Here is an 18,600-nt window from a genome sequence, read left to right as displayed (position 1 = left end):
GACCATATCCTCACGTTGTCATCTCCGAATTTCATAGTTGAGGTTATGCACTCTGGTAAGAGACGTTCACTGGGCATCCGCCACACCCACATCCATCTATCTGCTCAGCAGAGGGTGTAGCGTAATTCGTCGCTCCATAACACAGCTTTACAAGCTTTCCACATCTCAATGTACTCGTACACGCTCTTTGCACCACTGAAAACGATGCTGCATTTTGGTTTGGGTGATATTTGGCTTGCATGTTGCAGTCCTACAATGGAGACCCATGTTGTGAGCCTCGGTTGTGAATGTTTTTGTGCAGATTCGTGTTCTAGTCGAAGCCCGGAACTCCGCATTCAACGTGTCGGCCAAAGAATCGCGTTCTTCCATCTCTGTAGGGTATCGCTGACTGTTGACTTGAGGAGGTCCAATTTGTCACAATTTACCGAACAGATAGGTCTGCAACATCACAACGCCTCTTTCAAACTCTGCAAGTCCCCTTCTCGCAATCATTTCACCCTAACACAGTTGCACCGACTTGGGAACATCATATTCCTCCAGTTTATACTGGCTACAAACATGTGACTACATGATGTCATGGTTACATGACACGATGCGCCTTGCTCATGTGGATGTCCCTTGACTTCTTTCCAAGCAGCGTGCGCGCGCGCAAGTGTGTGTATATCATTTCTCTCATGAAATAATAAAACTGTCTTTTTGATTAATATTTCTTTGTAACAATATTTCATTTTAATGCAAAACGATTTCTAATAGTTTACATTTTAATATTTTTTTAAGTTTTACATCTTTTATACACCTTTTAATTTATAATAATCATTCTGTAATTCCCGAATGCATTGCATTGGCCAGGAATTCAATGCTATATCTATTACGGAAATAGAATTTTGCTTTCAATACTGTAGATTCTTGTTTAACTAAATTATTTTCAGTAGTTGTAGGAAATGGAGTTGCTGATATACGTTATTTAATTTACTAATTATTAATATAATAAAGTTTTTCTCAACAAAAACAGCTTTCAAGTATAATGGCAGCCATTTCTTTGATACGGTGATATAACTGAATAATGAATATAAATAATCCTTTTATTTTAAACAGTTCACGATATATGATAAAATAAGTAGAATTTCTTTATAAAATATATTTCGTTTTCATTTATTTAGAATATTCTTCATCAAATTACTAATATTTTTTTTACTAAAAGATCAGTGCGTTTAATTTTTATATACCTTATAGTTTCTCAAATGCATTTATTTCATATAATTAACTTTTGAATTATTATTATTTGTAAGATGGACCCTTGGAGGGTAATGGATGCAATGCTGTAGCCAATGAAGTTCTAACTGAGGCTCGGTTATTGCTGTTGCCCTCCTGCCATGATCAGAGCTTTAATAGCTCAATAACACCTTATCCATATACTATCCTCTATAGATAACGGGGAAGAGGAAAAGCATTCTTGCTTCGCCCCTTTAAGCCAGTCCTTATAAGGACTTTTATTATTTATTATTTACAGGTATTTATTTACAGGTAGCTATCGCGATTAGGAGTTAAGATTAGGATTAGCTGAGTCGTATAAAGCTTAGTGAATGTAATATCGTTTAGTTTGACGAATAATGTCTTGAGTTTGGGTTAAGATTCGGTAAGTAATTTTGTTCAGAAAACTTTTAAGTGCAAAATTTTGCTACCTATGCTGGTAGATCGATTTGATCTACGGGATATTTACATTCGGCTCTTGGAACCATTTCTCAGACTTTATTCTAACAGAGTTATTACCTCCTATCAGACATGTCAAAACCCCTCAATGAAAGCATATTCGAAGAAGTTTACAGAGAATTTCTAAGATTAGGAAAACTATTCAGCGACAACTGGCCAGGGAAAGTAAAGCTGTTAGATACATTCCCCCGTACAGCAGTCATAGAGGATAGGATGGATGATTTAAATGATGGAAGTATGTTGACTGAACCAGAATTAAGACACTCCACGAATATAGAGGATGCTGCATCGCTAGATAATACTCCTCAGTTTTTGGAAACCAATACAGAATTCCAAACGGTCAAAAAGAAAAGGAAAATCTTTTCTACTGCAGATACACCCAAAACAGCGGAGATAGAACCAGATAATGAACTTAAAGAAAGGGTACCCCAGTCATCCTAAGGGCCAAGGAGCACTGGACGTCCGTTGCATCCGCTCTGAAATCCTCAGATATCACCTTCATGAAAACCACAAACACAGAAGAAGAGATACGCATACAGCCTAAAACGTCACCAGACTACAGAAAATAACCAAACTTCTAGACAACAACAATCTGCCATACTTTTGCACTCAACAGTGAGAAAAATTTAAAAGTAGTATTTAGGGGAGTTACTGAAACATTACAAATAGAGGACCTTACTGCAGACCTTCAATTTCAGGGATTTAGCCCAATTAAAGTCAGCCGAATGCGGAGAGTTGATAAAACACCCTATCCCCTAATTCTGGTGGAAATAAGCCCAAACAATCTCCAAACCATCTGTGATCTAGACATAAAAGTTGAGGCATTGAAACATAAATCAACTACAACCCAGTGCCATAGATGCCATAAGATTGGGCACGCACAACGCTGCTGCAAGGCTGAATTTCGTTGCGTGAAATGTGGTGGAAAACACGCATCAAATGAATGCTATAAACCCCGCACACTTCCAGTAAAGTGTGCAAACTGCAAAGGACCACACCCTGCAAACTATAGGGGGCTGTATAGCATTTCCCAAAAACCAAAAGATACAACTCAAAACCAGTAAACCTCTTCAAGAACACACGTCCTCCCATCAAACCATAGTCTCCACAACGGATGGAAGATCGTATGCTGAAATTACAAGATCAACCTTCCAAAAAGATGCAAAACCAAATCAGTCAGAGCAAACCAGCAAACCTATCCTACTAAACATAACAAGCCACTTAGGTGAAATGCTTGCTGAACTCCGACAAACCAACCCAACTCAAGAAGCCAAGGATATCATCTTAAGGCATACACAATCACTCTTTATGGAAATTCTTAATGGATAAGTCTAAAAGAAAACCGAAATCGTTACAAATTGTTTCATGAAACGCAAATGGTTTATCCATCAAATTACAGGAGCTGCAGGAATTTGCAGCAGAAACTCAAGCAGACATCATCCTCATAAATGAAACATATCTTCGTCCAAGTGACAAAATCAGAATCAACGGTTATAGCACTTACCGTACAGACAGGTGCTTTGCTAGAGGTGGAGGCACTGCCATCTTTGTGAAAAGAAATATAAAACATAATTCATATAGCCGAACCCCAAACAGAACACATGGAAACTACAGGAACAGAAATACATATGGAAACACAAGCAACATTACGATATATGCAGCCTGCAACTCCCAAATAAAAAACTCCTTGAATCTGACTTAGATGTAATACTAAATACAGGCAAAACAGTGATTTTAGCCGGAGATTTTAATGCTAAACATTTAGTCTGAAACAACAGAAACTCAAATACGAACGGAAGAATACTCAACTCTTACACCACTTCAAGAAATATAACAGTAATAGGACCCACTGAACCCACACATTACGGAGCAACCGGACTTCCTGATGTACTAGATACAGCTATAGTAAAAAACATAGCACACAACTATCAGATACAAGCAATCAACGACTTAAGTTCTGATCATAACCCCATCATATTACAACTAGGCACCATACAAGATTTAACGGAAAACACCACCACATTTATAAATTGGAAACAACTATCCTCAGCCTTCCAGGAAAACCTTGGTCCAATACCGCATATAACATCTGCGGTATTGGACCACCGTAACCAACTCTGGAATAACAAAATTCACCAATTAAATACAGAAGATCAATCAATATGGAAAATGATAAAATCACTCCGTTCAAATCATTTTACATTTTCTCCAATCCAAGGTGAATATAATATTGTCTACAACGACGAGGAAAAAGCTGAAGCATTTGCTGACAGTTTAGAAAAACAATGCAGCCCCAATAATATCAATACAGATATAAATTTCATAAGTAAAATTCACAACCAAGTGCTGAAAATAACTCAAAATACCTCACTCCAATCCAATAACAAATCCGTGTCACCAACAGAAATATACGAGATTTTAAGAAAACTAAATAACAAAAAGGCTCCGGGTCCAGATGGAATAACAAACAAGGTACTCAAGTTACTTCTCCGCAAAGGGGTTATGCATCTGGTAGCCATCATTAATGCCATCCTCCGGCTAAATTATTTCCCCAGCGATGGAAAATTGCCGACGTTTTCCCAATTCCCAAACCTGGAAAAAATACACAGTTTCCTGAAAATTACAGGCCAATCAGCCTTCTTTCATGCATAGGTAAGATAGCCGAACGTGTTATTCTCACACGGGTTCAAGAGACAACAGAAATCAACCATGTCATTCAAGATGAACAATTCGGCTTTAGGAAATATCACTTCACAACGCTACAAATTTACAGAGTTATCGAACATATAACCCAAGGGTATGAATGGTACTAACACTCTGGCGCAGTATTCCTGGACATCACTCAGGCATTTGATTTGATAAAGTGTGGCACCACGGACTAATTTTTAAACTACACAAAGTTGGTATTCCATTACCACTAGTTCTACTTATCAAATCATATCTAAATAATAGAAAATTTAAAATAAAACTCAACGGTATCAGATCCACAGAGAGGAGAATCACGGCCGGAGTCACTCAAGGCTCTCTGCTATCTCCCCTACTCTTCTCCATATACATGGCAGATCTCCCCAAACTGTCCCCAGCTATCACCGCTCTTTATGCCGATGACACAATCATTATTGCCAGATCCACCCGTCCACACCTGGCCACAATCAAGCTGCAGAGACCAGTCAATGAATTGGAGGATTGGTACAACTTGTGGCGTATCGCAATTAATCCAAACAAAAGCTCTGCAGTACTTTTCACCAGACGTAAAGCAGAACCGAATACAAGCATACGAATGTTTGGTAAAATCATCCCTTGGCGCAATTCTAACAAATATATGGGTGTTCATGTTGATAGACGTCTAAACTTCAAGTCATATATGGATGGTGTCGCCACTAAGGCAAGTCAGACCATAGTACAGATATATCCACTTTTGAATAGGAACAGCTTCCTAAGCATAAGCAACAAAATCCTCCTTTTGAACTAACTTACGTGTCTGCAACCTGGGGTCACACGACTAAAAGCAACATCAACAGACTTCAGATAATACAGAATAAATGCCTAAGAATGGCATTTAATGCCCCATGGTTCATCAGAAACATCCAGTTCCATCAAGAAGCCAATCTTGCAGATATTAAGACCTACATGACAAGCATTGCGGAGAAATTCTTCACAATCACGGATAATCACCCGAATCAGCTAGTTCGATAGGCAGCGGACTACAAGCCCTCAGATCGTTTAAAACATAAAAAAACCGAAATCCTCCATCGCAAGAGAAAGCTGATACAGCCTCAATGCTCACAATGAGCGGGTAAATTACCCACAATAATCTCATCACCCACAATCTAAAATCCAGATGAAGGGATAAAAAGTCAAGGACTCAGTCCATCAACCAATTAACTTCAAAGTTCAATTATTATTTATTGGAAGCCTTTTTAGGACTTCCAGGATAACAAATGGCAATGCTGTAGCTAATGAAGTTTTAACTGAGGCTCGGCTATTGCCGTTACCCACCCATGACTAGAGCTTTTAGCTCAATAATACCCCATCCACACAGATTTTCTTCATTCAAATGACGGGATAAAGAGTCAAGGACTCAGTCCATCGTCCAATTCTTTTAAGAATTTTAAGATTATTATTTATTGGGAGCGGTTGGAAGATGAATTGACCGTAAGATGGGGTGATTAATACCCTTGGAGGGTAATGGATGACAATGCTGTAGCCAATGAAGTTTTAACTAAGGCTCGGCTATTGCTGTTACCCTCCTGCCATGATCAGAGCTTTATTTTTATAGCTCAATAAAACCTTATCCCTACACTGTCCTCTACAGATAACAGGGAATATGAAAAGCATTCTTGCTTCGCCCCTTTAAGCCAGTCCTTTTAAGGACTTAAGGATTATTATTTATTTATTTTATTTATTTTTTTTGTATTTTTTTCTAATTCTTTTACATGATGACTGTAGAAAAAGGAGATGCATTTTTTTTTCTCGAATGGATGTTTAATATTTTCCTGTTTGTTTTATGGCTACTAGAAAGGAGAAAAAATCCTAAAAGTAAAGATAAAAATTCGGAAGAAGAATGGATCTGAATATTTTACCGAAAAATTCCCTTTAACATGATATACACATACCGACCATTGAATTAGAAACTTCGCAGAAATCAGTGGTTTCCGTATAGACATGCGACTGCCAATTCCAATCCTCTTCAATTCCCTGCGCATAGTTCGGTGAGATAGTGGTGGGAAACAGCCTTATGCCTCGGTAATTGCTGCATACAGGAAGTTCCGTTTGTCCGTACTCGCCTTCTCCGATGACAGCGATCTCTTTTCTGACAATCTTAGAACCACAGTTACGCCTCTTAGACAAGAAAAGTGGATTATTTTTCCACTGATTAAACACCCGGGATATCTCAACTTTTGAGAAACCAGTGAGCTCTGCTGTTTTCGAAACTGTGGCCCCAGCCAGACGGACACCCGCAATAAGCCCATTATCGAAGTGACCAGCACCATTCTTGAATAGTTACCTAGAACACATGGTGACGACCGTGACCAAGTTACATATACGCTGCATCAGATATACGTATATCTGCATAAAGATTTCTAATTAAGTGGTCGGTATGCGTATTATGATCTCAACATTCCCATCGAAGTCCATCTGAGGGACGTTTTCCTAGTCTTCAATGTTATATTCGATATCGGAAAGGTGAATACTGTTCACTTTAACGTTATCTGAATGGTGGTGGTTTTTGCACGCCCTCTGGTTTTTGTTATAATTTAGATATCAAAAAACATTGCTGAAAGATCATTATGACTATATCTGTGAAGGTCTATGCTCTGATGATGATGATGATGATGAGACTCTATTGCATGCTTGTTGGCTTGATGATCGTTAGGGAGTGTCCGAGCTTTTCATCCAGAGTTATTTATAATATAATGTAATTTAATATCTACAAGATGGAGTTTCACATCCCAATCAAAATTCTGCTGAGTCTTATTTGCACTTGTTATGGTGACCAAGCGCATTCGTTGATTGACTTAAAGTACGAAGGAACATGTGATATTCGCTTGGGAATGACTCGATGCTCGTCGTGAAGAGAATAAATCTTTATTTGGGCTTTCCATTGAATGTGAGTTAGACTATTTAACAAATAGCAGGATTTTCTATCCCAGAAACTACAGTATTTTCAAGACGCTTCATTGTATCGGATTTACAGGCAATATTATATTATAACCAAATTTATGATATGTATTTTATAAGATTCTGCAAGACTTTCGGAGATTATACTCCTCAAACATAATTGGAATGCAAATATCAACAAAAAGAACAAAAATCGTGGCTTCTAAAGGACTATCTCCAGTCAGAAGTAAAATCATAACTGAAAATAAAATTTCAGAACAAATTAACTACTTCAAATACCCAATTGATTATACCATATCCAAAATAAGTTGATATTGATAACAAAATTTCAAACTTCCTAAACACAACAGCGATGTCAATAATATTCAAAAACCTAACCAAGTTCAAAAGCATGCAAAAATTATAATTTATAAATAAACTCTATATAGGTAAAAATCTATAAGGTTTGGCAAAACTTTCTCTGCTATACGAAGCGAATTGTGGTCCATAAAAACTGAAGTAAAAATAATAAAACTAGTGAAATTAAGTTACTACTAGGGATAGCAGGTTATACTTTCTGTCACAAAAAGAGAACATAGAAATAAGTAAAGAACTAAAAATAGACTCAATATTCGATAAAATATACAAATACCAAAAGAAATGGATTGAACACTCTTCGAACATATTAAAAGAATACACAGTTCAAGGCTGTCCAAAAGGATACTTCGATACCACCCATTTGCAGGACTTCGAAGTCGAGAACATAGAATAGACCATCGAGCCCAATTTTCTGAAAGGATGATGATAACAATAAGATTGTACCGTTCCTCTTTGTATCGGGCCCATGGCCATTGTACCATCATACTACAAACGAAATAAATAAACGGGCGACCTCGTCGCTAAACAGTTTAATTTTAACTTTTGGTTGGTACTCAGGTTCCTCTTAGCTAATGAGCTATGCATGACAAGAATGTCTGTTGGAAAATTAGATGAGTGGTAACGCAGTTTCTACATAAATATCATTTATATTGATTTCTGGTCATTAAAAAAAAAAGAAATAAGACAGTACTAAAATTTGAAGTTACAACAATCTTTTACCATAACTCTGTTGAAGTATTGGTTAGCTTATGTTGTCTGCATGATTAGTGGGAGTTTGGAATATTAAGAGAGAGAAACACACGCACACACAGAAACACTTTTTTATTTCATAAAGGATTCAAACGCGCATTTATATATATATATATTTTTTTTTTAAACAAATGAAAAGGCATTACATTACCATAGTTCGTGTTGGAAAATCTTATTTTTCTTAAATAAATGTGCTGAAAGAGTTACCCGAGTATGAGTTGATTTTTTTTTTTTAATCAACTGCAAATCTTCTCAGAAATTAAATAATGCAATAATCATCAGGCAGGTGATGTCGAAACAACCAATCGTCAATACGGTGTTCTGCAAGTCGCCAAAACAGAGCTAAAGATCACTTCAAAATTTCTCGACTTTAATTTGCAATAAACGTCGATGAAATAATACGAACCGTTAAGGTACTTCTCTCTGGATAGAATGGAAAACACGCCTGGAAGGGAATAAAGAAATTTTAATTGAGTGATCATAAACTGTTTACATTTAATGATATTTTTATTGTACAAATTATACAAACAGTCCAGCAGAACAAGCAGTTTACACACAAAATATCTGATTAGGCATAAGACAACTGCCGACCTTATCCTAAAAATTTTCCTTTTGAAATACAGTGTGGATAGATCGGTATTATTATTATTATTATTATTGGAAAGAATGAGTGATGTGTAGGCATAGGGATGCACGCACGCTGTTATCTCTGCTCCCGTTTTGATAGTTTCAAAGTGTTTTTTTTTAACTCATGTCTTTAATTTGAAAGTGCTACTATTTAATTCTACTTGTTACCCTAGTCAGGGATTTAATTTATTGAAATCGACTAAGCAGAATCCAAATTTTGTGTGCTAAAAATCATAGATAGAGTGAACTGTTGTCACCAACGAGCAAAGAACAAAGGACGTCGCCATTTCAAAAGTAGCACTGCAGTTGCTCTTCTTCTCTCTCTCTCTCTCTTTCATCATCTATGTGGATGATGATGATGAGGCCAAATGAACTCTTTCCACTTCTGCCTGTCCTTGGACAGACAGAACAACTCTGTCTAGTTTGGTGTCGCTTGTTGTGATTTGGTTTTCAGGTCCTCTTTTATTTTGTCTATCCATCTAATTCTGGGCCGCCCTTTGGATCTATTACCTTCTATCGTTGTATTCAGAGCATTAGTTGGTAATCTTTCTGTTCCCATTCTGGTCACATGGCCAAATTATCGCAGTGTTCTTTCTTGAATTTTGTCTATTATTGTTATTTCTTGTTTTAGTTGTTTTCTTAGTCTATCCAGCAGAGATACTCCTCTGCTGGATAGACTGCAAGTAATCTTCTTAGCTAACCCATTTCACTGCAGTTGCTAAAGGAAAGAGTGTCCAAAGGTCACTGAGAAATCGAAGGTCAGCAAGCACAATCAGCTGTTTCAGGTGCAGTAAGCCATTAAGCGACGAAGGGGACGGGCCCCATTGCTCTGCTGCGGAATACAACACTACATTGCTTTGGGAGCTCAGAAAGCACGTGAAAGCAAAAAGAGCTGCGAATGGCGCTGTCTACAATGCCGAGTGAAAATGAAGAACAAAGAACAGACACCAAACAAAAGCAATGACGCTCAGCATAGTAAATCCCTTCCTGATTCTAACATTCAAGGAGTACGAACATTATATGCAGTATAATTAAGAAACTGAGGTAGCAAAGGATCTTGGCGTATTGGTGGAAAGGAATTTGAAGTTCAAATGTCACATAGCAAAAGTTATCCTCTAATAATTATCAGAGAATAATTATTAGAGGATAATTGCGATGTTTAAAGCGAACCTCAAAAGACAGGTGTCGTTTTATCAAAACCTTTTAAAAACGTAAAGATAAGAAAGTCATTTTACATCTTTATAAGGTTTTGATAAAACCACACCTGTATTGTTGTGCGCAAATTTGGTCTCACGGGTTCCAAGGAGATAAAGAAACTGGAAAGGGTTCAAAGAAGAGTTACAAAGATTATATCGGGATTATAGGATTTAGATTATGAGGACAGATTGCGAGTATGTGGATTGCAGACTCTGGTTAACAGGAGAAAGAGGGGTAATAAGATAAAGGTCTATAAACTTTTAAATTGGTGTTACAGGATATCGTCTGTTAAAATCTTTCTTTTTATGGAAGGTGAGGAGAGAACATGGGGGCACCCATGGAAGTTAAATTTATTTGCAGTCAAGAAAAGGGTAAGACTAGGTTTTTCTCCCAGAGAGCAGTGAACGAGTGGAATAGTTTGCCTTTAGGGGTAGTGAGCGCATCTAGTGTGAATGTATTTAAGGGAAGGTATGATATTTGGTTTTGGCCTCCCTCGATGAGTGTTTGACTCCCTGGAGGTCTCAAATAATAATAATAATAATAATAATAATAATAATAATAATAATAATAATAATAATAATAATAGTGTAGAAGAGGTACTTGAAACTGTGAAAGACATAAAAACGAAACTAACTGTAGTGACAGAACCGCATAAATGGAGAATTGCGGAAAGAGATAAACACTCTCAAGTGCCAAATCGGGCATATACTACAAAAAAAAAAAAAAAATAGAGCTACAAATAGAGGGAATACCAAAAGCAAAGGCAGAAGATTTAAGCTCCATAGTGCAAATAATTGGCACCAACATTGGCATTCCAGTCACAACCCCGGACATCACCTCTGTTAACCGAGGATCACAAAAAAACAGAGACCGCCACCAATCATCGCTCGATTTACCAGCAAAAGTCTGAGAGACGGCATTCTAGCGGCAAGCAAGAAAACAAGGCCAACAACATCGATCCTAACTGACAAGCAGCTCCCAACACCAATTTATATATCTGAACACTGGACTCCATACTTTAAAAATCTTTTATACCAGGCAAGGAAAACAAAACAGAAAAAACTACAAGTTTCTGTGGATTAAGGATTCTCAGATATTTAGTAGCAAGAGAATCCGACCTAAGCAGTATAATATAGTATATTAACACTCCTCGTCCTTAAGATCAAGATTTAAAATTACTTCTAAAAACTATAGCATGGAGACTCCCAATCTGGGCAAACATATTTAGTCAGAAAATGTAAACTTCAAAGACTTCGACTCTTTGGAGAAATGTACAGACAACATTTCCACCAATACCGACTTCATCATCATACATACAAACATAAGAAGTATAAAGAAACACTGGCTTACATTGATAACACTTCTCAACTACACCTTGACAAACATAAACGTACATCCTGGCCGACGTTGCAATAAATGACACGGAAGTTTATGCATACAACATCAATAACTACCAATTCTACACCTTAAACCAAACAAAAGAGTAGGCGGAATCATGGCATTTATCAAAGAAAAATACAACACGACGGAAAACAAACATGTTTCGGAAACACAAAACTAAATATTGGAAATCACAAATAACGACATAAAAATCCACTCAGCTTTCTGCACGAATTAGAAGCATGGCTAAGCGGCAAGGAATCTCGTTCAACACAGGCTCATCCTAATAGGAGACATTAACATAAATACTCTTGACCACGCTTCTTCAGCCACTAACACATACCTTGGTATACCAAGTCAGTACAACATAAATCCTACCATTAACTCCCCAACAAGAGAGGAAATACTTGACAATTCACTAACACAATCATGCATTGACCATATCAACATACGGGCTCTCATCAATACATATACCTCATCAGTAATTAACACAAAAATCGCCGATCACTACTTTGTCTCAGTTTCGTTTCATTACACCCCCCCCCCCTCCCCAACAACACTACATAACTCTACAGAACTCCATCATATTAAAGAGCATTGTCGACAACATTATATATAAAAAAAGACTGGAATTGTCTACTCAAAATAAATGACTCTGTAACTTTATACGAAAACTTCCAACTGATTTCCATATAAATATACCAAAAAAAAAAAAAAAAGCAACAAAGCCTACACAAACGAGGTGACAAACAGATAATAATTCATGGATAAATGGCGACATTCTAAATATTATTACTGTAAAATAAAATCTATGGAAAAAACTTAAAAAGTCACCCAGTAACACACATTTACAAATCTTACACAAAAACACAGGAAATAAACTAACAACAAAAATTCGTAGGGCAAAAAGACGCTACTACTTCCAAAAATTCATGGAATATAACGACAACATTAAACAAACATGGACTACTCTCAACGAATTAGTAACCCGAAAAAAGAAAACTTCAGCACAATATTTTATTGCAAAAAGCTTCGGTCAGGACACAAACCAAGAGGAACTAGCAGACTCATTCAACCAGGCTTTCACAAACAACATCACACAACTCAAAAAAGATAATCTACCAACGATCAACAAAAAATTACCAACACACAAAGTCAAGAGCAAACTGTATTTTCCACCTGTAACAAAATAGGAACTAAAGGAAGCGCTCTTACAGTTAAAACCAAAGACCCCTCCAGGGAAAGACGAAATAAGACTCACAGACATTTTAACACACTTTGAACATATAAATCCAATACTTTTGAAACTCGTGAACATAATATTCGACACAGGCATTATTCCACAACAACTAAAAACTGCAATCATTACATCAATTTACAAATATGTTAAAAGAAATTATACATACGCAGAACTACAGACCAATAGCTAACCTAGCAGTCATCTCAAAAATTCTCGAAAAAAATAATACACACTAGACTACAGAACTATTTACAGAAGTACAACATTATCTCACAAAACCAATACGGCTTCGAGAAAACAAAAAAGCACCATTACCATATTAGAAGATGTTGCCAACGCCATAAACAAAGCCGTCGATAAAAACAAGTTCGCTGTCCTTATACTTATTGACTTAACTAAAGCTTTTGATACACTTGAACATGACGTACTGCTGACCAAACTATACTCAGTCGGAAGAAGAGGAGCACTGCATACCTGGTTCAGGACTATCTCTCGAGCAGAACAAAAGTAACATAAATAGGCACACATTACAGTCAGGATTTAAAATAAAACACGGTGTTCTACAAGGCGCGCCATATTATCACCAACGCCAGGGATTCTCAACATATGGTACGCGTACCACTGGTGGTACGTGAGCCACTGCCTTAATGGTACATCTAATATCTTGAATTAAATATAGTGGTACGCCACTGGTAAAGGTTCAGAACCCCTAACCTACTCTATAACATATATCGTACATTAGTGACGTTCATAATCTGGCCACACGAAGTCAAATATATCAGTACGCAGATGACACCGCGCTACTTGTAGTCCACACAGACATCAACTCGTCTCTCTCCAATACACAACAAGAACTAAATGAAATTACAACATACTTCTACCGAACTCAATTGTAATCAACGGAACCAAGACACAGATGTTAATAATACATAATCCGAGAATCATGCGCCCCGCACCACTATCTCTGTACTGTCGCACATATTGCATTAACAACAAAAATACCTGCCGATGTCCCGAAATCAAACCCGTAACACATGCAAAATACCTTGGCCTTTACATAGATTGCCACTTTAAATGGACAAAACATATTGATTGCCTACATACTAAATTCCGTATCATTGCAGCAAAACTCTTTCAAGTAAAAGGCATGATTCCATCTAACATGAAAAAAATATCCTTTATCACGGTATTTGCGAATCTGTACTCAGACACAGTATAACGGTCTACGTAAACACATCAAACATCTACCTAACAAAATTAGAAACATTACATAGGAAAATAATGTCAACAGTGATTTGGAGACCTTATATACAACAGCCAATATCCGAACCGCTTATGGCGATACACACAATCCTGAGCATTAAAAATCTGAAACACTATATAATGTCACTAAGGAATTACTTCAACAACGCCGATCGTAACAACAAACATATCGTATAACACGACCCACAACAAGTCTGTGCATCCCTGGACCCTTGAACAACTCACACGGTTCTTTTGTGAGATCACATCTGATACCCACGCTACTCAACAACCTACCAAGAAATTTAAAACACATAGTCAACCACAGAACATCGAAACACGAACTCTGGAAACTATACCAACACAGTTAATATAGCATTAACATTTATATACACTTCACAAATCACGCCTAACATTCCATCCATATACAGTACCAAACAACATAAATAGTGAAGGCTAATCCTACTCTCTTCATAAATGCTAACCCTAGCTTCGAAGTAGGGTGGATTAGCACGCCTTATTGCCATGATCAGAGCTTTAATAGCTCAATAACACCTTATCTCTACACTGTCCTTTACAGATAACGGGGAAGATGAAAAGCATTCTTGCTTCGCCCCTTTAAGCCAGTCCTTATAAGGACTATAAGGAGTTAGCGGTTACGGACGAAGTAGGATCTCTCTGTTTGTGAATAAACCGACATTACCAACAGCATGCTGATGAGATATGTCTTTAAAAACATCACAATCATCCTAATATATTTTGAAATTTCAAAATAAACATGAATGATACGGAATCGCCTACATGTTCACTAAAACATAACAGGTGAGAAAAAAATATTTATTAAAGGAAGAGAGTACTTGAAAATAAAGACAACTTCGCACAGAAGGCACCAGTTGTAACAGTTTGGCAACCTCTGGTCTAAAGACATAGCGTATAGACATAACAACATAATGATCACAGGGATAATTACAGCGCTTCTACAGAGGCTTCTTCGTAAGACAATTTTGTATAAAAATATGAACTCGACTACTAATCATAAGGTTCCCAGAACAATAAACATTTTTTTGTTAAAGAAATTGAAAAAGTTAACTTCTATTAATGATGAGCAAAAGTTATACTCACCATTACGTGGTATATCTCCTTGACTATCTTGATTATCGTAAGTCAAACAAAAGTTCTTATCTTCAGACATGTCCATGACAGTCAGATGAAGGTCCTTTACTAAACAAAAGAAGAAATATCATATATTATTTATATATATATATATGCTTCAAACAGTAAGAAGAAATATTCATTAAGACGACATTCAACTAATGGAAGATAAGTGAGAAGTTCAAAATGTATTCAAACTGTAAATGTGTTCGAAATAGCAACTCCAAAAACTCACTAACACTTTTTTTTGCAGTCGAAAGGTAAGACTCCTAAATATTTACGAAATGATTGGCAGCCATTCTGTACTTTTAGATATTAAAGAGAGGTGCGTTCAAGGCAATCGATGCTGTTTTGAGGAAGCCGGACGGGAGTATGGCAGACAAGTGTCCGCCATCTTAAGATCCTAAACCCAAACACTGGTATTGTTGTAAGAAATAGTTGTTTACGAAAGTTGTGTAGTCAGAATTTAATGCACGCTGATGAAACCAAAAGAATTTACAAGAAAAACCAATTCACTCGCGAAAAGCATTAGATAGATGTTTACATTCATGTTTCTCGGAAACGGATTAAAATCGGAATGGGTTCTTTTCCCTGGCTTACGGATAAAGGAATTTTGGCCATAAGCATTTAGTAATATAAGAGCAAAATCGACTGCTTGTTTATTTCTACAAAAACCGACTTTATTTTTACTTTTTTCTTCATGGTCTTTATTAAATTAATCACGTGTTTGAATAGTGATTTTGTTTTTTACTGGAGAAAGTGACACCAATAAAGATGCTATTTTTTAAATATATTTTACGTAAATTTCAGGGGGAAATGCATATTCCTCTAACAAAAATGAGTGGAAATGCATTGAAGTTGTAGTTTCGTGTGGCGTGCAATCTCAGAAGAAGACTTAAGATTTTATTTATTTATTTAATATTTTATTTATTCTTTCATACATCTCCGAATTTCATATTTAATTGTTCAAGAACATTTTGATAGCCTCTGTACCCTGATGAATATCGCACACACGCAAACACACACACGTGTTCTGCTCAGTGACAGCATAAATAAAAATTTATGCTCGTAACTTTATTGAAAATAAATCAGTGAAGCCTGTGAGAAGATACTTACCACCAGCAGCATCGTAATGGGTAGGATTAACCCAAGACTGTTTGAAGGGTATAGTAACATCATCACTATTAAAGAAAAGGGGAAAACAAAAAAGGAAATTGAGGGGAAAAGCGAGTTCATATCATAATTGAGTATCAAAGTATTGTCTTTATAACGATCTAATGGTATGAAACAAAAATAATCACTCACGTGTTATTTACCATACGTACGTCCAGTGATCTTGACTGGAGATTGAAGTTATAGCTTATGCATGTGAAGTTCTGCAACCATCCATGGGGCATTGTGGTGCCGTAAACATACCATTCACCGGAAAGCTGCAATAATAATATATCAGCATTTAACGTTGTTAACCTTGACGCACTTAGAGAAAGAAATTTAATTTTTACACTTTTTATACGTAATATAATAACTAATTAAAAATTTGCTTTACGACATTTACCTGCCTTGAGTTAAGATATAGACCATCGTCTCTGTCATCACAGACGTTGGCTGAGAGATGGTAGCATTTGATTGTCACTACTATAAGGAGATACGCAATGACACTCTGCAGGCAGCGAAACATGTCGACAGAATGGCGACAAACCACGGAAGTGAAATCATTACCTTTGTATGAGCCTTTATATAATACTCTTCAGGAAATAGTGGAAATTGTTACAACAGTTTTTTTTTTCTCTCTCTCTTTAATTTTTTTTTTTTTTTTATAACAAGCGCCATTATTGCAGTTCTTGCGAAAATCACCTGTCAAAGTGAAGGTCACCATTTCAGCTGAATTAACATGCGAAATAACAGAGAAAACGAATCGACTAAATTCATATTTAATCTAACGATAATTAAATCCTTTTATGACTACGTGTTTTTGTTATTATTATTATTTTTTTTTTTTTTTGGAATTTACATTTATCAAATAAGGATTATTTTTTCAAATGATTAAACTTATATCTGCTAAGATTTGGATTCTGTAGTTACATAAGAAACAACACGGCTGATTCAACAATCGTTACGTAACTAAACGCAATAGTCATATGCACACACGCACTATGTACACGTTGAAAAACGTAAAAAAAAAAGTAAAAAGTAAACGTTGACATTCAAAGAGAAGATAATTTCTTCAGCTGAAGTGACATTGAAATAACAGAGAAAACGAATGGACTAAATTCATAGAATTTATTCTGAATTCATTTAGAATAACTAAATATTTTTATGATTAAATCTGTTGTTATATTTAGGAATTTACAGTTATCGAATAAGGATTATTTTTTTCAAACGATTAAATTTATATCTGCTGAGGTTTCGATTCCATAGTTGGATAAAAAAAGAAACCGTTTAAATTGTTATGTAACCAAACACCACACACACACACACACACACACATTGTGAAAGGCAAAAAAAAAAATTAAAAGCATCCCTCACGATGCTCTGCTAATTTATGCTTACCTACGTGATTTGTGGATTGAACGGAATCTCTATACTTCAATCCAGCACGTTGTGGATTGGTTTCGAATCCCTCCGTGGGTATTATAGTTACCCTTGAATGGCTTAAGGTGAGATTTGAATTTGATCTCCAGTGTGCGATCACTGCCACTTAGCTTTTTGGACGTCTGAAATGGGTTGAAGTTCGACGTTTGGTTTCCACAGCAGGAAACTTGGATTACGTCACCAACAATCTACCACAGCATTAAAACATCGGACCAGTTTATAGAATTTCGTGGGCGAGATTCACATAAAAATTATGTTGCCGGAAATATGGTGTATGTGCGTGTGTGCGTGCGTGCGCGCGCGCGTGTGCGTGCGTGTGTGTCTTTTAAGTGGTTTAATATCAATATCTTTTTAAACGTCTTTTTGGACGTCTGAAATGGGTTGAAGTTCGACGTTTGGTTTCCACAGCAGGAAACTTGGATTACGTCACCAACAATCTACCACAGCATTAAAACATCGGACCAGTTTATAGAATTTCGTGGGCGAGATTCACATAAAAATTATGTTGCCGGAAATATGGTGTATGTGCGTGTGTGCGTGCGTGCGCGCGCGCGTGTGCGTGCGTGTGTGTCTTTTAAGTGGTTTAATATCAATATCTTTTTAAACAAAATTTGCAAAGACGACCATCGGCATTCATTCGTACATATTACTGCTCACTGCAATGCGGAAACGTTAGCTGCATGGAAATCACGTGTAAACGAGAGCCTGCACACAAATGACACATAATAGAA

The 18,600-nt window shown here is 36.6% G+C and overlaps 1 protein-coding gene across 1 annotated transcript; it reads right to left on the bottom strand.

The window, feature by feature from the left end:
- Positions 1-8,747: 8,747 nt before the first annotated feature.
- Positions 8,748-16,629, bottom strand: LOC150094975 (uncharacterized). The gene is made up of 4 exons (XM_090411161.1): positions 16,583-16,629; positions 16,394-16,458; positions 15,248-15,346; positions 8,748-8,884 (listed from the first exon to the last, which is right to left on the bottom strand). Exons 1-4 carry the CDS (start codon positions 16,594-16,596, stop codon positions 8,748-8,750), a joined length of 315 nt encoding a protein of 104 aa, XP_090267287.1. The 5' UTR covers positions 16,597-16,629.
- Between the last annotated feature and the right edge of the window lie 1,971 nt (positions 16,630-18,600).

This window comes from Typopeltis vanoorti, chromosome 21 (genome assembly GCF_054136105.1).
Source record: "Typopeltis vanoorti isolate ZY-2024b chromosome 21, IOZ_Tvanoo_1.0, whole genome shotgun sequence".
NCBI classification, from domain to species: Eukaryota; Metazoa; Arthropoda; class Arachnida; order Uropygi; family Thelyphonidae; genus Typopeltis; species Typopeltis vanoorti.
Note: the sequence above shows the minus strand (reverse complement) of the source record. Positions and strands in the feature narration are given on the sequence as shown.